Source organism: Lonchura striata, chromosome 36 (genome assembly GCF_050655825.1).
Source record: "Lonchura striata isolate lonStrDom1 chromosome 36, ASM5065582v1, whole genome shotgun sequence".
In the NCBI taxonomy this organism is placed as follows: domain Eukaryota; kingdom Metazoa; phylum Chordata; class Aves; order Passeriformes; family Estrildidae; genus Lonchura; species Lonchura striata.
The window spans coordinates 11,499,107-11,525,997 of record NC_140738.1 but is presented as its reverse complement, the minus strand read 5'-3'; the positions used below and the strand labels follow the sequence as shown (position 1 = coordinate 11,525,997).

At 49.4% G+C, this 26,891-nt stretch overlaps 1 protein-coding gene and 1 pseudogene across 2 annotated transcripts in view; both read left to right on the top strand.

The window, feature by feature from the left end:
* LOC146764162 (uncharacterized) overlaps positions 1-26,891 on the top strand; it is a 233,780-nt pseudogene that overhangs the window by 113,616 nt on the left and 93,273 nt on the right. The gene's annotated exons all lie outside the window — the stretch shown is intronic.
* LOC110468045 (uncharacterized) lies at positions 12,367-15,455 on the top strand. Its single transcript, XM_085565572.1, has one exon. The coding sequence runs from the start codon at positions 12,830-12,832 to the stop codon at positions 13,766-13,768; it is 939 nt and encodes a 312-aa protein (XP_085421698.1). The 5' UTR covers positions 12,367-12,829; the 3' UTR covers positions 13,769-15,455.

Genomic DNA, 26,891 nt, shown 5'->3' with positions numbered 1-26,891 from the left:
TAATCCTGATAGACAGAGAACATAAATATTTTGTTATGCACATCAGAATGCATTCTTCATTTCTGAGGTTTTTAGTAAAAGTAAATGTTCATGTAGACAGATTCACAGTGTCCATCTCACAAACACTGCCAGACATTTTTGAGCAAGAAAAATTGAGCCATGCATTTTTTCACAAAAGTATACAAACATTGATGGAATCCTTTCGCTTTCTAAAGGTCAGGCAAAGGAAATCATCAACGCTTGTCAGAGTGTCAGTTTGTACAGCGTCCTGTATTTACAGGAGTGACCAATTTGAGAGGTTTGAAAAAAGTCTTCAGCTGTAGCAAACTGATGTCACAAGATATGCATTTTTGAGAAGCTTGAAAACATTTGTGTTTCAGTTGATATGTTTTCACATTTATGTTTCAGTTCACACATTTTCAGGAGCAACATCTCACATGCAGTTGAACAAAATTTTGTATGTGAATTGTCAGACATTTTACAAACAGTACACGAGCAGTGCTAAGGGAAAATTCTTCAGTTTTGATCAAAAACCCAGAGTCAGGACAAATTGAAAGTTCATTTACATTAATAACTTGGGGCAAGGGTTTTGTTTGTATTTCTATAGAACGAGGATCGAAGTGGGTGTCGGCAAGGCACGTGAAACCTCATCGGGTACAGATGCCAGTGAACATGGACCAGAGAAGCAGAGAAGCAAGCACGCAGACAAAGATGGACAGCAACGCTGCAGACGTCTCGTCAGACAACGATTGGGAATTCAGAGACTTGGAGTTTTTCTGGGGAATCAAGTGTTGTTTGGATGTTGCTGCATTGCGGGGTTTCTCACAGAGGTTGGGGACATGGACATGGGGTTCAGACAGATAGTGTTCATGTGCTTCATTCCTTTGCTTGTTGCCTTGGGCAATGGGACAGGCTTTCCCATGAGACAACCAAGGGAAAAGGTGTGGGAGACTTTGGCAAAGGCAGCGGGTCTGGACAGCATTTGCCTGACCCATTCAGAACTGGGGAAACAATTTTTGACATGTTTGGTAGGTGTGCCAGTGAAGGAATGTCCAATTCCAGGGGACACCCTTCCAAAAAGGTTCTGAAGTCCTTTTCGGATCCTATGGAGGGATGGCGTGTCTGGACACAGTTCCTTCCTGTGGCTCACTTTGAACCTCCAGAGTTGGAAATTTTTGGATCGACAAAAATGGGAATTGGTACCGAATTCAATCCATTGAGAGTGGCAAAGATAGATAATCAGATAGTAGATATCATTCCAAATCAGTTCTTTTATAGAAATGCCTGGTGCAATCACACCAAAGCGATGAGCAAACTATCCCTTCAACTCCCAGCCACTTTACCGAAGGGAATGTTTTTTCATTTGCGGGGACAGAATTTGGCCTGCTATCCCTGCAAAAGTCAAAAGCAGTCCATGCAGCATTGAGGAGCTCTCATTGATAACACCTGTTTTGAGAACCTTAAAGGAGCAGACACACAGGAAAGAGAAAAGGTCCTTTGAACAATATAGCCAAATTGTGATAATGATGTCTGTATTTGGGACAAGGCTCGGAGAATTGCAGTTGCAATTTTCTCACCCCAAAAACAGCGTTGGGGGTGACCTTGACACAATTGGACCACATAGCATGCTGGATTGAGTAAACATAATCGTGCCATTTCATCTGCACTGAGTGACATGTTAACAGATATCAGCAGTGCAAGACAAGCGGTGCTTCAGAACGAGGCGGCAGTTGGCTATTTGCTGCTGTCACACGGGCACAGATGTGAAAAATTTGAGGGGACATGCTGCATGAACTTGCTTGATCATTCAAGATCTATTCATGAAAATATGAAACAAATGCAAAGTAGTATCAGCAAATTGAGAAAAAAGAAACTTACAAGATTCTGGTGAAATGATTTCATTGGCTTTTTTAATCTTTCACCATTGTGGAAAAACTTTTTAAAATAGTGTTATATATTCTTATAGCGTTTCTAGTTCTACTTGTTCTGCCATGCATTTTCATGTGCATTCAAAGAGCCTTGAACAACATGGCAAAGCAAGTGTTTCTGGTTCAAACAGGGAGGGGAGATGTGGGAACTCAAAATGTCTCTCAGACATTTTTAGAGGTTCCAGACCTTGGTCAGAAGCATTCTAGACCCTGGCAGACAGCTGAAAAACAACTGTGATTTTGAGTTTGAGCCATGGAATGAATTACCAACTTTGGAGGTGGAACAAGCAATCACAAAAGGTTAGATAGTATAGTATAAGTAGTTACGAAGTAGAGGGGAAATTTTTTTAGTACTGTACAGGGGGGTTTTAACACATGTACAGGGGGGTTTTTCACTTTGTACATGGGGGTCAGAAGTTCTAAGATGGAGGAAAGTGGGCTGAACCCATCCTTCTTCCTTCTTCTTCCTTGCCTCCATGTTCTTGGTGATGTTGGCACTCACAGATTGGTTTAGAGTAGAAAAACACTTGGCAACGTAGGTAGTAGGTATTGGGGAATAATTGTAAACATGTTATACGTAATATATCTTATAAAAGATAGCAGCAACCCTGGGCGGGGAGAGAGACGAAGAAGACAGCAGATAGAGAGGATGTCAGGGTGTGTGTGTGCCTCTACCCAGGCCACTGATCAAATAGCTGCAGTCCAAGAACATAATCTGTTAGATAACTAGCAATAAACTGCCTTGAGACCGAACAGCTAAGCCTGCGGAGTTTTTCTTTGGAAGCACGGGTTGGAGGAGGAATTTCACCATCACATGTGGCCCCAAAACAAGGCTGGGGTTCCCACAGTGGGGGGAGCATAGGGACAAAGTGTTATTGATTGTCAGCCATGAAGGATCATGATTTTCATATGTATTCAGATTGCATAACAAGGTGCTGGGGGTCAATATTAATTGGATATTGCTGATATCAAGATATAAGTAAGAAAAGAAAAGTTAAAAGGACAAAACAATTATCTCTGCATTGTTTTCAATATAGTCTATCTACTTTGAAGACACTTCTGAAATCTGGTCCTGTCCTAACTGGGCCAAGGGCTACAGCATGAGCGATCTCCTGCTTGATCTGGGTGAAAGCTTGTTTGCTGCTCAGGGCCCCAGTGGAAATTGTTTTTTTTTGCGGGCGACCAGGTAGGGAGGGCTCAAAATATGGCCATACTTGAGAATGTTCATTCTCCAAAAACCTATGGCACCTAGGAAAGCTTGTGTTTCTTCTTGGTGGTGGGTAGAGACATCACGGTGATCTTATTGATGACCTCAGTTGGAATCTGACTCTGTCCATCTTGCTACTTTACCCCAGGAACTAGATCTCTCAGGCAGGACCCTTGACTTTGCTCATCTTGATGGCGAAGCTTCCAGCAGAATCTGGATGATCCTCTCTCCTTTCTCAAACACTTCCATTGCCGTGCTCCCCCACACAATGATGCCATTGATGTACTGCAGGTGTTCTGGAGCTTCTCCCTTTTCCAGTGCAGCCTGGATCAGTCCATGGCAGATGGTGGGGCTGTGTTTCCACCCCTGGGGCAGTCAGTTCCAGGTGTACTGCACGCCCCGCCAGGTGAAAGCAAACTGAGGCCTGCATTCTGCTGCCAGAGGAATGGAGAAAAACACATTAGCAATATCAATGGTGGCATACCACTTTGCTGCCTTGGACTCCAGCTCGTACTGGAGTTCCAGCATATCCGGTACAGCAGCGCTCAGCGGTGGAGTCAATTCATTTAAGCCACGATAGTCCACAGTCAATCTCCATTCTTTGTCAGATTTGCGCACAGGCCAGATGGGGCTGTTGAAGGGTGAGTGGGTTTTGCTGACCACCCCTTGGCTCTCCAGCTCCTGAATCATTTTGTGGATGGGGATCACGGCATCTCAATCCGTCTGATACTGCCGGCGGTGCACTGTCGAGGTCGCAATTGGCACGCGTTGTTCTTCCACCTTTAGGAGTCCTACTGCAGAGGGGTTTTCTGACAGTCCAGGCAAGGTGTTCAATTGCTTAATGTCTTCTGCCTCTACAGCGGCTATTCCAAAAGCCCACCTGAGTCCCTTTGGGTCTTTGTAATAGCCGTTCCGGAGGAAGTCTATGTCTAGGATACACGGAGCATCTGGGCCAGTCACTATAGGATGTTTCTTCCACTCCTTCCCAGTCAGGCTCACCTCGGCTTCCACCAGAGTCAATTGTTGTGATCCCCCTGTCACACCAGCAATGGAAACAGGCTCTGCCCCCACATGTCCCGATGGTATCAGAGTACACTGTGCACCAGTATCAACTAAAGCATCATATTTCTGTGGCTCTGATGTGCCAGGCCATCGGATCCACACTGTCCAGAAGATCCGGTTTTCCCGTGCCTCTCCCTGGCTAGAGACAGGGCCCCTCTAACACTGGTTATTATTCCTTTCCTGGGCATACATACTAGAGGTCCCTTCAAAGGGGGTCTGACAGATCGTAGCCACAAGCTTGGTCACGGGAGGTTGAGGCTACCTTCACTTTGGTGGAATTCCCCCGGTTAGTTTCCCTCCTTAAGTTGACGGACCCGTGCTGCCAGGACAGAAGTGGGTTTCCCATCCCACCTTCCCATGTCTTCCCCATGGTCACGCAGGAAGAACCACAGATTAGCCCTTGGGGTGTACCCTCTCTCTCTAGCTGGGGATTGTTGGGCGCTGATTCTGGGGCCTGTGACTCTCACGGGTGCTGTATTAACCTTCCTCATCTCCTCCCTCATCTCCTCTTTAAACTCCTTAATCACAGCTGAGATATGAGCCTGCATTGGGCCATTATCCTAAGTTTGTTGGCAACAGAACCCACTGTCTCCCGGTGGGCGTCAGCATTGATTGTTGCAATGAAGGTGGTGTATTGAGATGGCCCAAGATTTGCCAGACTCCACAGCATTTGTCCCGTACACCTGACCTTGTCGGGGTCATTATTGTGTCGTCCATCCCTCCCAAAGAGTACCTCCAATACTGCCACTTCCCTCAGCTGTTGGATCCCTTCCTCGAGGGTCTTCCAGCGCATTCTATGATGGTGCTTCTGCATTCTCTCTCTGTGGACAAACCTCTCCCTGACACTCATTAAGAGCCGCTCCCAGAGAGGAAGGGACCCTGGTTCCTTTACAAAAATCTGATTTATACCCGAGTCCTGGGTCAAGGGTCCCAAGTTCCTTGCCTCACCACCATCCAGCTGCACGCCTGTACCCATAAGATCCCAAACCCGGAGTAACCAGGTAGCATAAGCCTCACACCCTCGTCTCACAATGTCTTTGTGCAGATTACGAAGACTTTCGTACGTCAGGGACTCCGTGATGATAGCAATCTCTGGCTCCCCTGTGGGTTGTGAGGTTCCTCCATTCCTGTCCCTATCTGCAGGGTGCTTTGCTTTCATCTTAGACTTCCTTGTTTCTACCGGGGCCACTGCTGCTGACCGTGACTGCCTTTGTGGTTTAGCTGGAACCTGGACAGTTGTAACATTTGTGGGTTCCACAGCTGTACTATTAGACTGTCCCTCCTCAAGGCAAAGGGCCGGTTTCTCACCAGCTGGGGAAACGCACTCCTTCAGCATCTCTCGTATCTCCTTAACCAGAACCCTCACCCAATCTGGGTGGTTCATTTCTGAGGTGGGCTGTGGGGCAAGGTCAGGCTCTGGAGCAGCAGCATCTCGAGTCTCTGGGGCAGTGTCAGGTTCTGCAGGAGCATACCTAGCCTCTGGTGTAGGTGTGAGGGTAGTTATCCAGGTTAATCTTCCCTTATCTCTGAGTGCTAAATATAACAGGCCTATCAGCAACACCACCCATTGTATATCATTAGCACTTAGAGAGGATCTTAACCCTTTGAGAACTGGTGGAGCAGACCCAAAAAGATGGTTAAAAGGTTGAGAGAAAGTTTGCCCAGGTGCTATTTCCTCGCAGTAGGTACCGTTATTAAAGTAACCCCAAAAACATACAGTTAGTGTGTGGTAGCTATGAATCCATGTACCTGCCTTCCAGAGGAAATTAAAGATCCATGAATTCCTCACTCAATTAACCCAGAAGCCAAACTTGATAACAGACACCGTAGCCTTAGTTATAGGACCCATTTTTAGATAAGGGTCTGCAAATGGGAAAAGTATAGCTACGATCACATGCCACCCAAACCAAGGTAAACTAGACCACATGGTGATGCTTAAGATGTTTCTACACACAACAAAAAACCAAATTACTTAAGAACTGTTAATCCTTTTTCCCTCTCAATGCCCTCAAGCCCCACGTTGATGCGCCAAAATCTGTCTTGGTTTGACAAGACAGGAGTCTGTGAAGGAGGGCAAAAGCCTTCTGTGCAATGGAGAAGGTAAACCCCCTCCCTCCAAATTACCAGGATCTTTAAATTAAAAGGCTCTCAGGCAAAGATATGGGACTGGGAGTAACAATTCTTTACTAGGAGAAAACTAGATAACAATTTAAAAAGGCAAATGCAATTGGTACAAACAAAGCTAGTGATAAAGTCCAAAACCTGAGGATTCGGGGTGTTGGTAGCAGTCCGGTTGAAATGATAGCTGCTCCTCTTGCAGTGGCTGATGAATTGCAGCTGAAGTGGTGATCTTTAGAAGGGTATAGTTTTCTCTGAAGATCTGGTGGCAGTTGGCCAGTTGGGCTCTGCGCCGGGGCCACCTCTGAGCTCCGCCGCCGCCACCTCACCGCACTCCGGCCGCTTCTCTGGGAGTCCCGCTGAAGGAGCTGCTTCTCTGGAAATCCCGCAAAGAGAGAGCTGCTCTGTCTCCCCAAAAGGTACCCCTTTATACAATAAAAGAGTGCTTGGTTTCCCCCTCTGGGTGGAGCATCTCACAATGGGATGGTGTAACGTTTCCAGCCCTGCAGTGAGTCAGTCAATGGCCCATTAACAAACCATTACCTCTTCGGAGCAAACCATTGTTCTTGAAGAGATAACAAACCTGCCCAACCTCCAACAGATGGCAAATAGAATACAAGCTTATCTCACAAACCAGGACAACAAGGTCACCATGGACCCTTGGTTCTTTTGGGGTCTCTGAGTTCACAATGGTCTCCTTGATTCCATGAGGCAGCACAGTGTCACCATGGCCCCTTGTTTCCATGAGGTTCTGCAGTGTCCCTGTGGTCACTGTCAGAGGCTGGATGAGATCCATGTCCCGAGACACCTTGGGATGCTCGGAATGCCCGTGTGGGGCCGGGGGCGGGTCCGGCCTTGGTTTGTGGTGGGACAGAGCCCCGCCCCCAGCCTGGACTGGCAGAGCTGTCAATCACACAGCAGGGGCAGTGCTGATTGGCTGAGCTGTCAACCAATCACACACCAGCAGCTGGTGCCTACCCTGACTCTGATTGGTCAATCACCTGGCAGTCCCACCCCAGGGGCGGGCCCATGGAGGCCCAGGGGGTTAAAAGCCGGAGCACGAGGCCAGCCCATGGTCTGGATCCTGCCTTCTCCTGGGGTTCCTCTGTTAGCAACGCTGGAATCCGAGCATTTTGTGCCTCTGTGCGTCTTTCTATAGATCTTCTGTCTTTCTGATGTTCTCTATTTCTCCTTTTTCTAATCCTACTTACTTGGAACTATTTTGGGTAACTTAGCGTATTAAGGATTAAAGGTTTTTAGGTTAAATCGACTAAGTTAATGAAGTTAATGCTATGATAAGAGTTTTACATTGAAGTGGATGTTGTATTAAACCCTTTGCTGAAGTCCCTTGATTGTCTATATTTTGCCAGAAAAATTTTGTGTCATTTTGGCCTCTTAGCTCTGTTGGTTGGAGCATGGTGCTGGTATCACTGGGGCTGTGGGTTCAATCCCTGTGTGGGCAATTCGCTTAAGACCTGGACTTGATGATCCTCGTGGGTCCCTTCCTACCAAGAATATTCTTTGCATCTGGCTATGGTGAGAATATCTGGTTGGTGTTTCTCCTGTGCACCAAACTCAAGTAAAAGAACCTTTGGTGATCCCCAGCATTTCAGTGTTCTGGGGCGTTACAGCCCTGCAGGCTCACAATGGCCTCTTGTGTCCCTGAGGCCCCACAGTGTCATACTGGCCCCTTTGATCCATGGGCCCCAACAGTGTCACAATGATCCCCTTGGTTCCACAACTTCCCACAGTGTCACACCGGCCCCTTGGTTCCATGAGGATCTGCAGGGTCACACAGGTTTGTGACATTTGTCCTTGCTGCCCCTCACATCCCCCTGCCCCACAAACAGCCCCGAGCCACCCGTGAGGGACAGGCCCTGCTGTGCCTGCCTGGGCTCAGGGCTTGGCCTTTCTGCTTCCCCCAGCCAGCCCAGGCCTTGCTCAGCATTGCAGTTCCCTGCTCTGAGCCTTGGGCTCCCTGCAATCCTGGCCTCAAGGATCTGCTCTCACCTGGGAGCCTTTGGCAGTCCCTGCCCTCAGTGAGGCCCAGTGATGCTCCAAGAGACTTGGAGTTTTGCTCCTGGCTCCTTCAGCAGCTTCTTCAGCCTTCTCTCGGTGTCTCAGGGTCCTGGACTCAGTCCCAAAACCACGGTGGGTATCATCAAAATACAGAAAGCCCTCAGGGACGGTTTGTCTTCATTCAATTGTCTGCAAGTCTCCAGTGCTTGTGCAGCTGATTGGAGTCAGTTTGCAGTTCTGTTAGGGAGGAAGATTTCCAAGTGCACGTCATGACCTTTTATTCTTCAATCAAATTAGTGGGGTTTTTTTTATTTCCAGTTTGGAGAAGAGCGGATAGAAGCATTCCCCAGATGATCCTGACACTGAAGTTCTCCTGAGGAGGTCTGGGCATGTAGAAGAATGAGCCCCTTGAGGGCTGACCTGTTTGGACAAGCTGCTCCTCACCCCCAGCCTCACCATGTCTGACATTGCCCACCTGGCACTGACATCCCTGTGCCCTGCAGCAGAACCTTGTCCCTGAGCTCTGCAGCTCCATGTCCCAGCCCATTGCACGGTGTCTCACCAGCTCTCCTCAGGGCTCTGCCTGCACACAGGCCCTGGAGAAGTTTTCCTCTTGGGAAAGAAAGACTGGAAATCCTAAGCAGGTTTCCTAAACAACAAACCCAACTCAAGAACCACCTGCTCAGTACAGGCTGCCTGGAATGGTGTCACCTTTCTACAAGGGACAGTGTGGCCAGAAATGATCTCTGGAAGCAGAATTCTCTGAGTCTCCCAGCTGAATTCTCTGTCCCTGTCCTTTCCCTGGATCTCTGTTGCAGATGGAAGCTGCTGCTGCCAACCTCACCTTTAACCTCTCTTTGGAATGCACACAGATGTTCCCAGCTGTGTTAAGCCGGATTTGCTCAATGTTTCTATAAATCTTTTGTGTTCCCCATGGAATGAAGGGGCCATTTTGGCACTGAGTGGGTGACGTGGAAGCAAGGAGTCAATTGTGACCCTGGGGTCCCATGGAACCAAGGGGCCATGGTGACACAGCAGGGCCACGTGGATCCAGTGGTCCATTGTGACACTGTGGATCCAAGGAGAGCATGGAGACACCCCCAGAACCTCATGGAACCAAGGAGTCCATGGTGACCCAGCAGGGCTGCATGGAGCCAATGGTCCCTGGTGACACTGCCCATCCAAGGACACTGCAGAAGCTCATGGGGTGAGGTGGCCATTGTGACACTGAAGAACTTCATGACACCAAATATCCATGGGGACACAGCAGGGCATCATGGAACCCAGGAACTGCTGTTGGTAGTGTGGAAACTCCTGGAACCAGGGGCTGTTGCGGCACCGCAGAACCAACACAGCTGCTGCACCTTGTCCCCTGCCCTGCACAGCTCCTTGGGAGGCACGGCAGGAGCATGCCCCTCTGGGATCCATGGCACACACTCCCAGGGCCTGGAATTCCAGTTCCCAGCCAGGAAAATATGTGCCTGCCCTTGAAGGAAAAGCTCTTATGAAAGAGCCAAAAGCCGAGTGGAGCAAGATCCTACAGTGATATTTCACTGCCAGCCTTCATAACTTCACCCATGGTTGTCATAGCTCATGGATTGGGCAGGGTCTTTGGTGGGAGCTGCCCTGGGTCAAAGGAGACACTGAGAGAGAAACAGAGCAGGCAAAGGAAGGCAGGAGAGAAAGGAGATGTTTTAGTTTGGAAAGACAGGTGTTTTCTAAGGAAGGCAGGAGCCGCCCCTGATATTTTAAAATGTAGACTCTTTCAGAATTGTTATAAATTTGAAATTAAGGGGGCCTGTCAAGTAAAAATATGGAAGCAGAAATAACAGTTTTTTATTAGGGAAGAAAATTAAAAGATAAAATAAACAATGCAGTAAAGTAAACACTGACAGAGTCAGAATACAATGTGACACTGTTGGACAGGGTGTTGGCCGCAGTCCAATTGGAACTGTGGGTGCAGTCCTCCAGGAGTGTCAGGTGTGGTTCTGTTGGAGAAGTGATCCTGTAGGAATGGGAGTCTTCCTCTGAAGAGGAAGAGGCAGCTGTTCCTCTGGGAAAATCCAGCCCAGAAAAAGCTGTGTTGGTGGGCCAGAATCTCAAGACTAGATGCAGGTAGGAATGCTTGGCTCCTCCCCCTGGGTGGCACATCTCACAATGGGATGTTACAGTTCTTATCAGTCATGCAGTGACATTCAATAGCCCATTATCAGCAGATGTCTCCCCTGAGGGAGGATTGATTGTGAAAGAGATAAGGAAAAACTGCCCACTTAACACAGGACAATTGCCATACAGATGGTAAATAGAAGACATTTTGCTTTTCAGTCAGGGACAGGAGGACACAACAAAATCAGCTGAGAAGGCAGCACTCTGAAAAGCAAATCAGAACTGACAAAAAATGAATGGGACAGAAATCAATAATTCTGATAGTTTTATTTATTATCAAAATAAATCACACCCACCCAGCCCCACACAATCCTGACCCCACAACCTCAAATTTGGATCTCACTTCTCCCGATCTCCTTCAAATCCCATCTCACCCCGGAGGCTGAGGAATTGAGTAATTTTGGCACAGGGCTGAGGTGGAAACCAGCCATTTTGAGGTGGGATTGAGTCATTTTGGGGTAAGACTGAGGGGTTTTGAGGTAGGATTGAATAATTTTGAGGTGAAAGAGCAATCCACCTTGGATTTTGGAAGATAAAGATATGGAGAATACTACCAGATATCCCCCAAGAACCAACAGATCCTCCAGAATATGTTCCCAAACAGTAAATTCCACCTCAAATACCTCTAAAATGGTGGGACTTTTGACATCTCTGGTCAATACTCTTTTTAGTCATTTTTCAGGTGTTTTTAAGTGATAAAGACAAATCAGAAGAAAATTAGGGCCAAACCAAAACCAGAGACCCCTTGAGCAACCTCTGGGCACCGGACAAAACAAACTCAGCAGAAATCAAATTTAACCCTCCATAAAATGCCTTGAGGAAGATTTGCTCTTCCCAGAAGTCACTTGTGATGGAAATGCAAGCAAATCCCAAACATTAATAAACCAACAACAGAAGCAATTCTGTGGCAATTCCAAATTTCATCAGTTCCAGCACAAGTCACATGCTGGCAGGTCCCAAAAAAAGAAACATGGAAATTTGTCCCAATAGAGATTATTAAAAGGAAGGGAAAGGTCTGTGTAGCTGTCACAAAGGTGACAGGGACGAAGAAAATAATGATTCTCATATTTGTCAAAGCCCCAAGCCTGTGAATTCAGAAGTTATTTGGGAATTTAGCTACTTGAGCCGGGCTTCTTGTAGGATTTAAATACCTTTGCGTTCCTCACCTTGGAGTGAATGATCCTTGTCAGTCTCACCGGTATCATTTATTCCCTTTCTTCCAGTGATTTCAACAAACTTTTCAGGGAAGGACAAAAAAATATTTTCTTTACAATGGCCACCCACAACAGCCATTTTCCTTGTAAGTTCTCCCAAACGTTGCTCAGAGGAAGCTGCATCCAAGTTTTCAAGAGTTCCTCAAGAAAGAGCCACGAGCTCCTCAGAGGAGGGAACCAGACGGTTGTCAAAATCACCTGGGGTCAGTAAACAGTGCCCTCAACTCCCTGTGCCAAAATAATGTTGCAATCTGGTTAATAAAATTGTTAGAGAGATGCCCCTGCCCCAATTAAGGTGCTAACAAGACCAAATCCAAAGTGGATTTTATTGAACTGTAAATGTGAGGGCGAGAGAGATGGAAAGAAGGAGAAAAGGGGGGAGAGCAAGGGAGTGACAGGGACAGAGATCTCCACTGGGGCAGGGCAAGTGTGACATTGTCCCCTGTGTGTGTGGCCTTCCCAGGGTGGGGGTTTTACACTTGAGCCAGTTTGGGTAAGGGGGGTGGTGTTCACCCCCCACCCCGAGCAGGGATTGCCTCACTGTTTTAGGTTACAATGTCAGATGTAACCAAAAGTGTTTTCAGTCACCATCTCCATAAACTGTTATCAACAGGTGGGGCAGTGTTCTTTATCTCTTCCATGGCTCAGCCCTGATAAAGCTCTCCAGGGGCCATCTTCTGTTAATGGGCCATTAAGTGTCACTGCAGCACTGATAAAATTACATCATCCTATTGTGGGATACTCCGCCCAGGGGAGGAACCAAGCATTCCTGCCTGGATATAATCTCACCATTTGCAACACCACGACCACCTTGCCTACTGCATTCCCAGAGGACAAGAGCTCCATAACCACCACTGAACTTTCAGAGGAAGACCAGACCCTTCTACAGGATCACTGCTTTGACAGAATCACGTTCATCACTCCAGCTGGACTGCAGCCACCATTTCATCAGACTGCTACCACCACCCTGAGCAACGGGGTGTAAGGTTATATCCTGACTCTGTGAGATTAAGCCAGTGTTTCTGTATCATTGCCTTGATCTTAATTTTCTAATTACATTGTCATTCTGGCTTCGACGCTCTCCCAGGTTTGCTTTGAAAGGAGTACAAAACTCAATGTGCTCATCCCTTGTTTTCCTTTCAGAACAGGATTTCCCATCTCCAAATATTTTCCAGATGGAGGAGCAGGCTGCGAGGAAGAGTAAGGAGCCCTGGGACACTGAGGCAGGTGAGGAGGAAGTCAGTGCCCCTTTCCCCCTCTCTCCTGCTCCATCTTCCAGCCCAGCACAGCCCCCAGCTGCAGGACAGCCCCGCTGCCGGTGCCCTCCTGCTGGGGATGCCCTGGGGGGATCTCCTTGCCCTTCCCTGTGGCACGGAGGCAGATCCCATCCTCTCCTTGTCCTTCCTCCCGCAGATAAGGTGCTGAGGGTGGAGAGCAGAGAGGACAAATCCCCATGGCAGAACCTTGTGGAAGAGGCTGTTTTGAGTGGCTCCATGGTGCAGGAACCCAATGGGAGCTGCATGAGGAGGGGCTGCAAACGCAGATCGAGGGGATCTGAGGAGGAAAGATGCACTCTGGTCCAGGAAGGTGGGCAGAGCTTCAGCCAGAGCTCAGGGCTGGTGGTCCCTGAGCAGCTTCATGATGAGGAGAAGCCCCATAAGTGCTCGGAGTGTGGGAAGAGCTTCAGGTCAAACTCCAACCTGATCCAGCACCAGAGGATCCACACTGGGGAGAAGTCCTATGAGTGTGAGGAATGTGGGAAGAGCTTTTTGTCAAATTCCAACGTGATCCAGCACAAGAGGATTCACACTGGGGAGAGGCCCTACGAGTGTGGGGAATGTGGGAAGAGCTTCAGGCGGATCTCCCACCTGAGCAGCCACAAGAGGATCCACACAGGGGAAAGGCCCTATGAGTGTAGGGAGTGTGGGAAGAGCTTCAGGCAGTGTGGTGCCCTGATTGTCCACCAGAAGATCCACACTGGGGAGCGACCCTACGAGTGTTCCAAGTGTGGGAAGGGGTTTCAGACTCGCTCCTATCTCCTCTTGCACTATTGAGCTTATACAAATGAGAGGCCCTTTTGCTGCCCGACTGCGGGAAAGGATTCAAGCACAACTCCAACCTTGTCACCCACCGGCACATCCACACCGGGGAGAGGCCCTACGAGTGTCCCTGGTGTGGGAAGAGCTTCTCAGACCGCTCATTCTTTACCCGGCACCAACGGAGGCACCAGTAAGGGAAGCCCTGCGAGTACCCCAACTGCAGGAAGAGCTTCGTGCTTTGCTCCAGTTCCCTCCCCCACTGCAGGACCCACATTGGGCACAGGTCTGGTGACCCACATTCCCTGTGATCAATGTTGGGAACAAACCTTGCTGCTTCTCCTTTTAGTTTGGCCCTAATTTTCCTCTGATTCATCTTTATTCTTCAAACACAGCCAAAACAGGGTTAAATTAAAGAAACTGATCAAAAATATCTGAAGTGTCACCATTTCACAGGAGTTTGAGGGGGAATTTAGGATTTAGGGACGCATTCTGTGTGGAGTGCCCCTGTTGCTAAGAGGCAGGAGTTTGATCTCACCCTTCTTGTGTTGCCAATAATTCCTCCCTTGACCCAAACCCAAACTCCATCCCTGGGATACCCTATACAAATCCCATGGCTCTGCCTTTGCCTTGTCTTTCGGTGATAAGAAATGGATTTTGGAGTTTTGTGAAACCAAGATACATCTCATTTGTTCCTGCCGCCGGCAGCTGCACTCACCCTGGACACCATGAACTCAACTTCTGGAGGATTTGTGGGTTCTGGGGTGATTTTGGGCAGTGTTCTCCATCTCTTTGCATTTCAAAAGCCAAGAGGGATGAATTTGTCACCACAAAACCACTCAACACCACTGAAAATAACTGGATTTTAAACTATAAAAGCACAATCCCACCTCAAATTGCTTGTTCCCCCTCAAAAAAACCCTCAATCCCACACAAAGCTCACTCGATTCCACAGCTGACCGGGTGGGATGGGGTTGGGAGGAGATTGGGAGAATTGTGATCCCAGTTTGGAGTGGAGAGATTGGGATTGTGTGGGGCTGGGTGGTTGGGATGTATCTGATAGTGAATAAAACTTTCAGAGTTAATGATGTTTGTCCCATTCATTTTCAGTCAGTTGTGTTTGCAGAGTGGCTCCTTCTCAGCTGTTTAAATTCCTATAAAAATCCTTTTTAAAAAAATCATCTAACCCAAACAATCCAAAAACCAATATCCATATAAAACCACCCATCTGCAATTACATTTTTTAAAAATAATATTTTAGGGTACTTAAGGGTGTTACTAAAGTTTAATTGTTTGGCTAAAATGTATGAGAAATTATAATGGTGTTCGGTTTTGTATTTAGCATATTTGCAATATTAATTGTTTTACTAAGATATATTAGATTGATTGTTAATTTTTTATATTGGTTAGCGCTGCGAGAGGCGCTGGGCTCTGCCTGGCAACTGATGAGTCAGAGCCGTCCCGGGCGCTGATTGGCTGAAAATCGCCAGGCGGGACCAGCGCCGAGTTTCTGCCCGGGAACTGAATCGTCATCAACGCCGCGCGCTCTGATTGGCCAGGATCTGCTTCGGGGCGGGGCCGGGAGGAACTGGGGACCCCCAGGAGCCCCCCGGGTTTGGGGGTTTCCATCCCCCCTCGGCCCTCGGGGCGGCCTTGGGGCCACCCCAACACCCCAAAATGGGGAGGGTCCCCGGAGCCGCTTGGAAGCCCCAAAAATGGGCTGGAAGAGGCAGGAGCCGCCCCAAGAAGGGATTGAAGGGTCCGGTCCGGGAATGGCTCCGATCCGGATTGGGGCGGGCTGGGATTGAGGGAGGGTCCGGTCAGCGGCTGCGGAGGGGCTGGGATTGGGGAGGGGTCCGGGATTGAGGGGATGGGTCCATTCCGGGACTGGGGCAGGATCGCTCCCTGGGGGTGGGCTCCATTATTGAGTCAGGGCCTCTCCCCTTCCCGATCCCAATCCCGTTCCCTGATCCTGTTCCCCATCCCAATCCCATTACCATTTCTGTTCCCGTTCCCGGGCCACTTCCCGATCCCGATCTCATTCCCAACCCCATTACACTCCCGATCCCACTCCCGTTCCTGTTCTCGATCCCAATCCCACCGCTGTTTCCAGTGAATGCCTCCAATCTCAAACCCGATCCCAAACCCAGGGGGTCAAACATCCCCAAACACAAACTCTGAGATGTCAACCTCCCCCTGTCCCAAACCCCAAATTTTAGGATCAAACCCCCCAAATCCCAGATCCTGGGCTGTCAAACACTCCCCAAATCCCAAACGTTGGTGTTAAACCCTCCTGACCCATAATCCTGGGGTTCAAAACATTTGGGGTGTCCAACACCCCCAATTCCCAAAGTCTGGGGTCAAATACCCCCAAATCCCAAATCCTGATGTGTCAAACACCCCCATCCCCCAAAGTTTGGGGTTAAAACCCCCAATCCCCGACTCCTGGGGTTTGAAATATCTGGGCTGTCCAACCCTCCTCCTCTCCAAAGTTTGGGGTCAAACCCCTCAATTCCCAAACTTTGGGGTCAACCTCCTCAATCCCAAACCCTGGGGTGTCAAATCCCCCTGATCTCCCCCACTTTGGGGTTAAATCCCCCAAAATAAGTTGGTCAATCCCCCCAGTTTCCAAATTTTTGGGTCTAAACCCCCAAACCCCAAATCCTGGGGGTTGAAACACCTGGGTTGTCCAACCACCCCGATCCCAATGTTTGGGAGTGAAACCCCCTGATCCCCAAATCTTGGGAAAAAAACCCAAAATTCCAAACCCTGGGGTGTCGAACTCCCCCAGTTCCCAAAGTTTGGGGTCAAAAACTCCCAAACCCCGTGGTGTCAAACCCCCCTAAACCCCAAATTTTAGGATCAATCCTCCCAGTCCCCAAAGTTTGGGGTCATGACCTCCCCAAATCCACTCCAGCCTTGGGGGACACAGTGGGGTTTGTTTGGGGTTTGTTTCAGGTTTATTTGGGGTTATTTGGGGCAGCTCCAGGTGCAATGTCTGCAGAAAGACCCTGGGTACAACACTGGGAAAAAAAGGAGAATGTGTGGGAATTGGGGGATTCAGGATGGGGAACGATCCTGGGTGGGATAAGGGGATTGAGGGTGGTCAGGGAAGGATTTGGGTTGGGAAAAAGGGGATTTGGGATGGGGAAAGGGGAATGAGGTGGGGAACTGGGGTGGAAAAGGGAGATTTTGGCATTGGAAAAGGGATTTGGGGACAGACGAAGGATGTAGGGAGGAAAAAGGAGAATTTGTCATGGGAAAAGGAGGATTTAGGTTGGGAAAAGAAGGCTTTGGGGTCAAAAAGACATTAGGGATTAAAAGTGATTTTGAGGTTGAAAAAAGGAGGATTTGGGATAAAAAATGAGGATTTAGGGTCAGCTGACCTGAACTTACCTGGGGGAGTGGGGGCGTGCAGGGGGTTTGGAGCAGGGTCAGGACCATTTTTGGGGTAGTTTTCTGGGATTTTGGAGTATTTTCTCGGGATTTGGCAGGAGGTCTATGGGATTTGGGTGCACTTTTATGGGATTTAGGGTGTTTAGGGGTGGTATTGAGGGAATTTTGGGTGTGTCTATGGGATTTGGGAGCTCTTCTATGGGATTTTGGGGGTTTCTACAGATTTTTGGGGTGCTTTGAGGAATTTCAGGGTATTTCTATGGGATTTTGAGGTAGTCTGGAAGGACTGCAGGGTGTTTCCATGGGATTTTGGAGCAGCTTGAAGGCATTTGAGGTGTTTAGGGGCAGCTTTAGGCTATTCTGGTGCAGCTTTGAAGAATTTTGGGGTGGTCTGGAGGGATTTCAGGGCATCCCTCTGAGATTAAAGGGTGGTTTGGAGGGATCTGGGGCATTTGGGGGCAGATTTTGGTTATTTAGGGGCAGGTTTGAGGCAGTTTTTTAGGGGTATTTCAGGCCCATTTTGTTTGGGTTTGGGGTTATTTTGGTGGGGTTTGGGGTGTTCTGGGTCACTTTTTGGCGAAGGAGATCTCCATGGGTGGCTCTGGGTGATGCTGGAGCCCTGCAGGGCCTCGCGGGCGGCGCCCGCCTGCACCTCGGTGTCCAACTGCAGCGAGGTGATGTCGCGGCGCCCGGGCACCAGCGCAGCTCCTGGAACCCCGGGAACCTGGGATGGGAACGGGGCCAGGAGAGCCCGGAACACCCGGGAACCTTCCCCAGACACCCGGGAACCCTCCCCAGACACCCGGGAATGTTCCCCAGACACCCGGGAATGTTCCCCAGACACCTGGGAATGTTCCCCAAAAACCCAGGAACATTCCTCCAGAAATCTGGGAATGTTCCCCGCAAAACCAGAAATGCCATAAAAAAAAAAAAAAAAAATCCTGAAATATTCCCCCAGAAATTCAGAAATTTTCCCCAAAGAATTACAGAAATGATCCTCCATAGAATCTTGGAACATTCCCAAAAAACTAGGACCTTCCTCCAGAAAATCCAGAAATACTCCCCCCCAAAAAAAGCCAAGCCCATCTCCATTGCCCATCCAGCAACATTCCCAAAAAATGCAGAAACATTCCCAAAAATCCAGACATCCCCCTTCAAAAACTATCCAGAAACCCTCCCCCAAGCTCCTTCATGCTCCCAGGAATTCCCCCCAAAAAATCCAGAAATTTGCCCCCCAAAATACAGAAATTTCCCAACAAAAATCCAGATATTTCCTCACTAAGAAGTCCTGAATTTCCTCCCCCTCAAATCCTGGTATTTTCCCCTCAAAATCCAGAAACTCCCCCCTAAAACCCCAGACATTCCCCCCCAAAATCCCAATATTGTGCCAGAAAAATCCAGCCCCAAGCCCCCCTCAGCCTATCACCCTCCAAGCCCCAAAATCCCGCAGTGCCCCAAAGCTGGGCCGGAATGCCGGAATGCCAGGATTGCCTCCATGTGGCCTCATGGAACCATGATGACACCAAGTTGTCTGGGAGTGTTGATCTGCTGGAGGGTAGGAGGGCTCTGCACAGGGTCCTGGACAGGCTGGATCCAGGGCCCAAATCCAACAAGGTGAGGTTTAACAAGTCCAAGTGCTGGGTCCTGCACTTTGGCCATAACATCCCCTGCAGCACTACAGGCTGGGGACAGAGGGGCTGGACAGCAGCCAGGCAGAAAGGGACCTGCAGGGACTGATGGACAGCAGGCTGGACATGAGCCAGCAGTGTGCCCAGGGGCCAAGAAGGGCAATGGCTCCTGGCCTGGATCAGGAATGGTGTGGCCAGCAGGACCAGAGCTGCTGTGCCAGCCCTGATCTGCCCCCAGCTCTGCACACAAACATTGCTGCTGCAGCTCCAGAGAAGGCAATAAAAGAGCATCTCTGCAGAAAACTCTGCTGGGAGATTCTTTATTTCTTTTAAAGCCACAAAGAGAACAGCCCCTCATTGACACAATACACAGGGAAGGCGGACACACACAAAATGACAAATGGCACAAAAATTACATTTATTGTGGATAATATGAAAAAAACTAAAACAAAGGAAAAAAAATCCCCACAACTAATTCAACAAGAACTGTCAAAGATGATTTTTGTAACAAGTGACTACCAGAAATTGGCCAGCATTTTAATGTTCCTGAAAGCATCCAGTCATCAGTGTCCACACTGCAGCCTTGAGCTCCTGGTTCCTCAGGCCATAGATGAGGGGGTTCAGGGCTGGAGGCACCACCGAGTACAGAACTGACACTGACAGATCCAGGGATGGGTAGGAGAGGGAGGGAGGCTTCAGGTAGGCAAACATTACAGTGCTGACAAACAGGGAGACCACAGCCAGGTGAGGGAGGCAGGTGGAAAAGGCTTTGTGCCGTCCCTGCTCAGAGGGGATCCTCAGCACAGCCCTGAAGATTTGCACATAGGAGAAAACAATGAACACAAAACAACCAAATACCAAACAGGCACTAACAGCAATGAGCCCAAGTTCCCTGAGATAGGATTTGGAGCAGGAGAGCTTGAGGATCTGTGAGATTTCACAGAAGAACTGGCCGAGGGCATTGCCCTGGCATAGAGGCAGGGAAAAAGTATTGGCTGTGTGCATGAGAGCATTGAGAAAGGCACTGGCCCAGGCAGCTGCTGCCATGTGGGCACAAGCTCTGCTGCCCAGGAGGGTCCCGTAGTGCAGGGGTTTGCAGATGGACACGTAGCGGTCGTAGCACATGATGGTCAGGAGGGAAAGCTCTGTTCCAAGGAAGAACAGAAGGAAAAAGAGCTGAGCAGCACATCCTGTGTAGGAGATGTTCCTGGTGTCCCAGAGGGAATTGTGCATGGCTTTGGGGACAGTGGTGCAGATGGAGCCCAGGTCGCTGAGGGCCAGGTTGAGCAGGAAGAAGAACATGGGCGTGTGCAGGTGGTGGCCGCAGGCTACGGCGCTGATGATGAGGCCGTTGCCCAGGAGGGCAGCCAGGGAGATGCCCAGGAAGAAGCAGAAGTGCAGGAGCTGCAGCTGCCGCGTGTCTGCCAGTGCCAGCAGGAGGAAGTGGCTGATGGAGCTGCTGTTGGACATTTGCTGTGGCTGCACATGGGCACCTGTTCATGGAGAAAGGACAGGGACAAGTCAGGAGAGGCTGCTTGGAGCCAATCCTGGGCCATTCCCTGCAGCCTGTCGTGCTGGGACTCACCCACCCTTGTTCCTGCTTTGGGAAAACCTTCACCCAGGTCCCTGCCTGAGCTCCAGTTGTGCTGGCTGAGTGTGCCAGGAGCAGCAAGGGCTGTATGTGGGGGCTCTGGAGGCGCCATCCCTGCCCAGCTGCCCTGGGTTCGTGGCCATGTGGCAGAGGGACGAGGCTGGATATTCAGGATCTGTCAGGGAATCACCCCTGATGCAGCAAGTCTTGGTACCATCTGCACTTACACTTCTAAGAGAAATTGATGGCAAAGGTTGGATTTAGGAATTGATTTCCTACCAACACACGATTCCTGTCTCTTTGAGGTCAGAAATCCCCAGAATTCGTGCTGCACTCAGAGTTTTCTACTGAGAGATGTGAGAGGCAAAGGATTCCCTGTGGCTGAGGGAAGGTGACGGGCTGGATGGGTTTTTTCCCCCCAGTACTGCTCTGTTCAGCCCCCTCTGCTTCCCTGAGCATCTCCCTGGGCCTGGACATCCCCTCCTGAGAGGTGCCTTGTCCCTGCCAGCGCTCACAGAGCCCATCCCACCCTGTGTGCCCTGGGCCCGGCCCTACAGAAACCTGCCTGTGTGCAGGGCCCTGGCTGGGGCAGGCTCTGTGTGCAGCTGGGCAAGGGCAGCTCAGGAGAGCCCTGCTGGGCCCTGCAGAGGTGATGCTGCTGCTGCCCAGGGCTGAGGAGTGGCTGAAGGCCCTTTGGGAGGCTCCCAGCAGAGACACTGACCACCCAAAGTCACAGTTCTGGAGTCTCTGTACATGTTCAAACATTCCTTTGATGATCCTGTGTGTCCCTTTCAACTCAGAATGTTCTGTGATTCTGGGATTACAATTCCTGTTCTGCTTCTCTCATCCCCCTGTTGTCTATAATCCAAAGAGAAAAAAAAGAACCCTTACAACAGTGTTAGAACAGTGAAGTTAAAACCAGACCTTTATTGGAAGCTTCCAGGTGTCCCAGTGGGGATGAGGCACACCCAGCCCCTGATTTCAACAATTTGTTAATGTTGATTATTTAGGATATTTAACAGGAACATCCAATGGGAGATTCAGTACCCAGTTACACACCCCTGGCTCAACCCACTGGAATAAGTCCAGGGCCTTCTTTGTCCCAGTTTTTCTTATCACTGCTCACATTCAAATCCCAAAATACTCTTCTTGTGGGTTCTTTCTCGGATAAAAAGATTATATAGCACTTTAAAAATGTATTTAGACAGGTTATAGTTCTAAAATCCAAGAGAAGGTAAGGAAACATACTAGAGTTAATTAAGGATCATAAATACATTAAATATATAATAGTAGTTAAAAAGAGTTATTTAAGAGTTTAATAGAGTTAGTTAAGGATTATAATTTTAAAACTATGCAAAAGTAATTTACAGAACTATGAATATATGAAAAATATATAAAAACCAAAAATATTTTTATCATCATCACAACTTCATCATCTTTCTCCAAGCAGAGAATTGAAAACACTCTCACGAAAGCTCCTGACCTTTACAGCAATCCCAGGCTTACCTTCTTTGGGAAGTGTCCTCCGGAGCGGTGCCCAGGCTGGTCTGGAGCTGGGAGCAGCCCTGCCCCAGCCAGCCCCTCTCAGCAGCAGCACCTGCCCTGCTCAGGGTGGCTCCTTCCCCCCACAGCTCCTGGCCAGCGCTGGGAGCAGCTCCAGGGCCGGCTGAGAGCTGTCCCTGGCAGGCAGCAGAGTCCCTGGCCCAGCACAGCGCCCTGGGCTGCAGGACCCTGCTCTGCAGGACAGCCCTGGGCACCCCTGGCTGCTCTGCACAGGAGATGAGCAGAGAATGCACTCACAGGGTCTGTGGGCATTGGCATGTTCCAGCTTTAGGAGATCTCTCCAGGAGCTGCAGCTGCATTGTCCTGCAGCCAGAGGTTCCTGTGCCAAGGGTTGGCAGTGATTCTGCCCCAGGCACTTCTCAGCCCCTTCCCAGCCCTGACTGATTGAAGCTCTCTGTGCCTCTGTGCTGTGCCCGGGCTGGCTGCAGGCAGTGCCCCAGCCCTGCTGGGCTGGGAGAAGAGCTGCTCAGCAAGAGAAATGTGCTTTTGAAGCTCTGCTTGGTTACCAGGATCACCCTCTGTGCCAGGAGCCCGGCCCAGCTCAGCAGCACAGACACAGCACAAGGACTTTAATCACCCTCTGGGGCTTTGTGCTCAGCCCTGAACATCAGGCCCTGAGAGGGAGCTGCAGAAACCTCTGCAGAACTCCAAGTCACAATCCAACTCCAAAGTTTCTTGGACTTTTAATGGGTCCCACTGAGGGACATGAATGAGAAAGTGTCCCCAGGCCCCAGGCAGGGCAGAGAACTGGAGGCACTGATGCCAGGTGGGGACAAAGAGAAGCCAAGTCTTGGTGCCCTGGGGCACAGCAGGGTCTGTGCCACCAAGGGCTGTGAGGAGAAACCTTGTCCTGAGGCCCTAGGGCCTCCTGGCACAGCCCCAGCCAGGCTGGGCACTGTCAGCCCCTGGTCCTGCCCTCAGCACCCCCCCCAGCCCACATCCCAGTGGCCTCAAGGATCTGCTGGAAGGAGTCCCTGGGGAGCCTTGGTCAGGAATGGCCCTGGGGGCTCCTTCATGCTCCCAGGGACTGCAGGTTTTTCAAAGGACTTTGGGTTTGGCTTTTGCCTTGCAGTCTCTGAGAGCTTTCTGCAATCCTGGCCTCCAATTATCTGCTTTAATTATTCCCTGGAGAGGCTTTGTCAGGAACAACACTCAGTGGGGCTCATTAATGCTTCAAGGTACTTCAGTTCTTTTAAAGTACTTGGTGTTTCCCTTTTGATACAGACTCTATGCGAAAGATAGTACAGTCACAGCCTCCAATTATCTGTTTTAAGGAGTCCCTTGAGAGCTTTGCACTCACACTCAGTGGGGCTCATTAATACTTTGAGATACTCAAGAAATTTAAAGTACTTTGGATTTTCCTTTCCACACTGAGAGATTTTTGTGCCATTTTGAGTCTCTGAGAAGATGTTGTGCAATCCTGGCCTCCAGTTCTCTCCTCCAAGGAGTCCATGAAGAGCCTGTGTTGGGGATGGACCTCAGTGGCACCCATTAATGCCTCGAGAAACTTTGGTTTTTCTTCTGAGTTTGACTCCTGGAAAGGTTTGTGCAATCTCCCCTCAAGCCCTGAGGTTCCAAGGCTCAGCTCCAAATGCACCACGGAGCTCATTAAGATCAAGCAAGTCCTAACAAACCATGGCTGTGCCTCGATTTCCCTCTTGTCTGGAGCAGTTCAACAGGAAGATGTCTATGGTGGTTTTCGTTCACCTATTTGAGATTTCTCGGCCAATGCATCAATTAGTGTGGTGGGTTCAGTGCTGACTAATTACCAGTGCACACACTAGAATATACTTACTCATTTCCTGCTGAGAGATAGGATTAGGAGAAAGGCATATTAGGCTCAAACTTAAGGAATGTAAAGAAAAGTTTGTGGAAAGTAACTAAAAGAAGGAATAATAAGGATCAGAACAAAATTTCAGAATACATCCACTCTCCATTCAACCTTTTCTTACTTACTGATTATGTAAAGGGACAAAGCAAAAAAATTTCAGTCACTTTACCACCTCTTGAATAGTCTTTCTTTAGTTCACTTAGAGAGAGGAGTCTCTCTTTCTTGCTATGGAGATTTCTCCACAAGAAAACAGGTCTCTTGTGGCTCTCAATTTGCATGAATAGCAGCCACTCGGAAAAAGTGAAACCATGACACCCCTCCCATTTATTCACAGCCATTCATACAGCTGTGTTTATGGGCCATCCAACTTATGGGATATTAGTTTCAAGATGAGCTGTTTAAGAGCAAAGATTGTCTTAATCTCTTTCTGAAATCATCTTCATCTCTGCAGAGATCTTCTTCTCTCCCTGAGGGCACAGGGTCTCATCACTCTTCTCTCCTTCTCTGTTCAAACTTCTCATGGGATCACACCTACTGCAACATTTGCTCACTTTAGAATGGAGGCCTTTGCTGAACAAAACATCTCCCCATACTTTTCAATGCCTTATAGGGAAAAAGAGAGTCTGATATATATCAATGACATCCTTCTCCATAGTTTTAACAGAGGATTCCAGCCCCAAGATCAAGGCATCTCCTCATCCCTCTCACCTGGGACTCACCTTCCTCTTCCCTGATCTCGGTGTGTTCATGCTGCTCCTCTGTGTGCCTGCCCTGTGTCCTTTTCTCTCACTGGAGGGAGGATGGCAGCACTGGCAGAGTCAATATCTGCCCGGGGCTGCAGATGGTTACATGACCCAGGCCAGGCTCGGTGGCCAATTCTAATTTTGGCCATGGTCCCTGTACATGAAGACCAGTTATTTTCCATAGGAATGAAGGAACAGAGCGACATTGTTTTAGGGGCAGATGAGAGGTGACCACAATAGGACCAGGCCAGCCAGAGCCACCAGATTGTGTTCTGAGAGATACCCTTGAATACAGGAAATTTTTTAGGCAAAATTTAAGTTTTGGCAATGGGCATCTGAAAAGATGGACAGTTCTTTTCCATAAAGAGGAGAGCATGGAGCCCCAGTGCTCCAGGAGTTGGTGAGAGGTAGCCCTTGACATCCCAAGATCAGCCAGACCTGTCAGGTGGCCGCTGGCAGGCCAAGCCAGCCAGACCTGTTCCATGTTCCCTCGCTTCCATGGGGTCCCTTGCTTCCAGGAGGCCCTGAGGTGTCACAATGCCCCCTTGGTGACACCAGGCCCTGAAGGGTCAGAATGGTCTCCATGGTTCCATCAGGCCCCACAGAATCATAATGGTCTCTGGGTCCATGAAGCCCCGCGGTGTCACCATGGCCCCTTGGTTCCATGGGCTCCAGTGGTGCCACAATGATCCCCTTGGTTCCATGAGGTGCCCACAGTGTCACAGTGATCTCCATGGGAAGGAAAGAACCGAGCCCCAGTGTGGCAGGTGCAGCCACCAGAGGCCAAGGCCAGCCAGACTTGACAGTACTGGCAGATTTTGCCTGGGAGCAACCCTTGGATATAGGTAATTTCAGCCGTGGAATCCCAATTTCATGCATGGACACCCAAAGTAGAAGGACATTTCTTTCCAAAGGATTGAATGGACGGAACACTGGTGTTTGGGAGCCAGATGAAAGGTGGCTACCAGAGGCCTAGACCAGCCATACCTCTCTGTCCTGGTAGCTTTTGTCTAAAAGCAACCCTTGGATATAGGGAATTTGGGATGTGGAATCCCATTTTTGGTCATTACTGTATAAAAAAGAAGAACAGTTATTTTCCATAGGAAGGAAAGCACAGAGCTCCAGTGTTTCAAAAGCAGGTGAGAAGCAGTCCCCAAGTGTCCAAGGGCAGCCAGACCTGTCTCTCCTGTCTGATTTCACTTGTCAGCAATCCTTGGATGTATGGAGTTTTGGAAGTGGAAGGTCAGTTTTGGCCATGGGTGCCTGGACAGGATGGATGATTTTTTCCTATAGGAAAGAAAAACTTGAAGTCCAAGTGTTCTGGAAGAAGATGAGAGGTGGCCACGGCCAAACCAGTCAGACCTGTCTCTCCTGACACCTTTCGTCTAGGGGCTATCCTTGGACATAGGGCATTTTGGAGGTGGAATCTCAGTTTTGTCTGTGGGTGCCTGGACAGGGAGAAGAGTTCTTTTCATTAGGAAGGAAAGCACAGAGTTCCAGTGTTTCAGAGGCAGATAAGTGCCAGCCCTCAGGAAGCCAAGGTCAGACAGATTTGTGATTCTTGGCATCATTTTTCTGGGAGCTATCATTGGATATAGGGAATACTGGAGGCAGATACCAAATTTTGGCCGTGGGTGCCTAGTTGAGATGGATGGCTTTTCCCATAAGAAAGAAAAGCACATGGTCCCAGTGTCTGAAAGGCAAATGAGAGGTGGCCCTTGGGTGGTCAAGGCAGCCAGACTTGTTTCTCCTGGCAGATTTCATCTATAAACAATCCTTGCAATATAAGGAAATTTGGAGGAGGAATTCCAATTTTGGCCCTGGGTCCCTGGAGGAGAAGGAGAAGGACAGTTATCTCTCATAGGAAGGAAAGCCCAGAGCCACAGTGCTTCAGGGAAGACGAGAAGCAGCCCTAATCATGCCAAGGTGGTCAGGTGGTCCCCAAGAGGCCCAGCCAGCCAGACCTGTTCCATGTTCCCTTGGTTCTGTGGGACCCCACAGTGTCACAATGGTATCCTTGGTTCCATGAGGCCCTGGAGTGTCACGATGTTCCCCTTGCTTCTGCAGTGTCACAATGGCCCCGTGCTTCCATGAGGCCTTGCAATGTCACAGTGGCTTCATGGTTCCACAAAGCCCTGATGTGTCACAATGGCCCCTCGGCTCCGTGTGCCCTCGCTGTGTCACAACGGCTCCTCTGTGACACTGCGGCTGCACAAGGTCACCATGGACCCTTGGTTCCTTGGGGTCACCAAATTCCACGGTGGTTTCCATGATTCCATGAGGCCCCACAGTGTCACAATGGCCCCTTGGTCCCATGGGCCCAACAGTGCCACAATGTTCCCCTTGGTTCCATAACTTCCCACAGTGTCACAGTGGCCCCTTGGTTCCA

Excerpts from the sequence above, each read along its gene's own strand:
- LOC110468045 (XM_085565572.1), top strand. The coding sequence starts at position 12,830 with ATGTGCTCATCCCTTGTTTTCCTTTCAGAACAGGATTTCCCATCTCCA.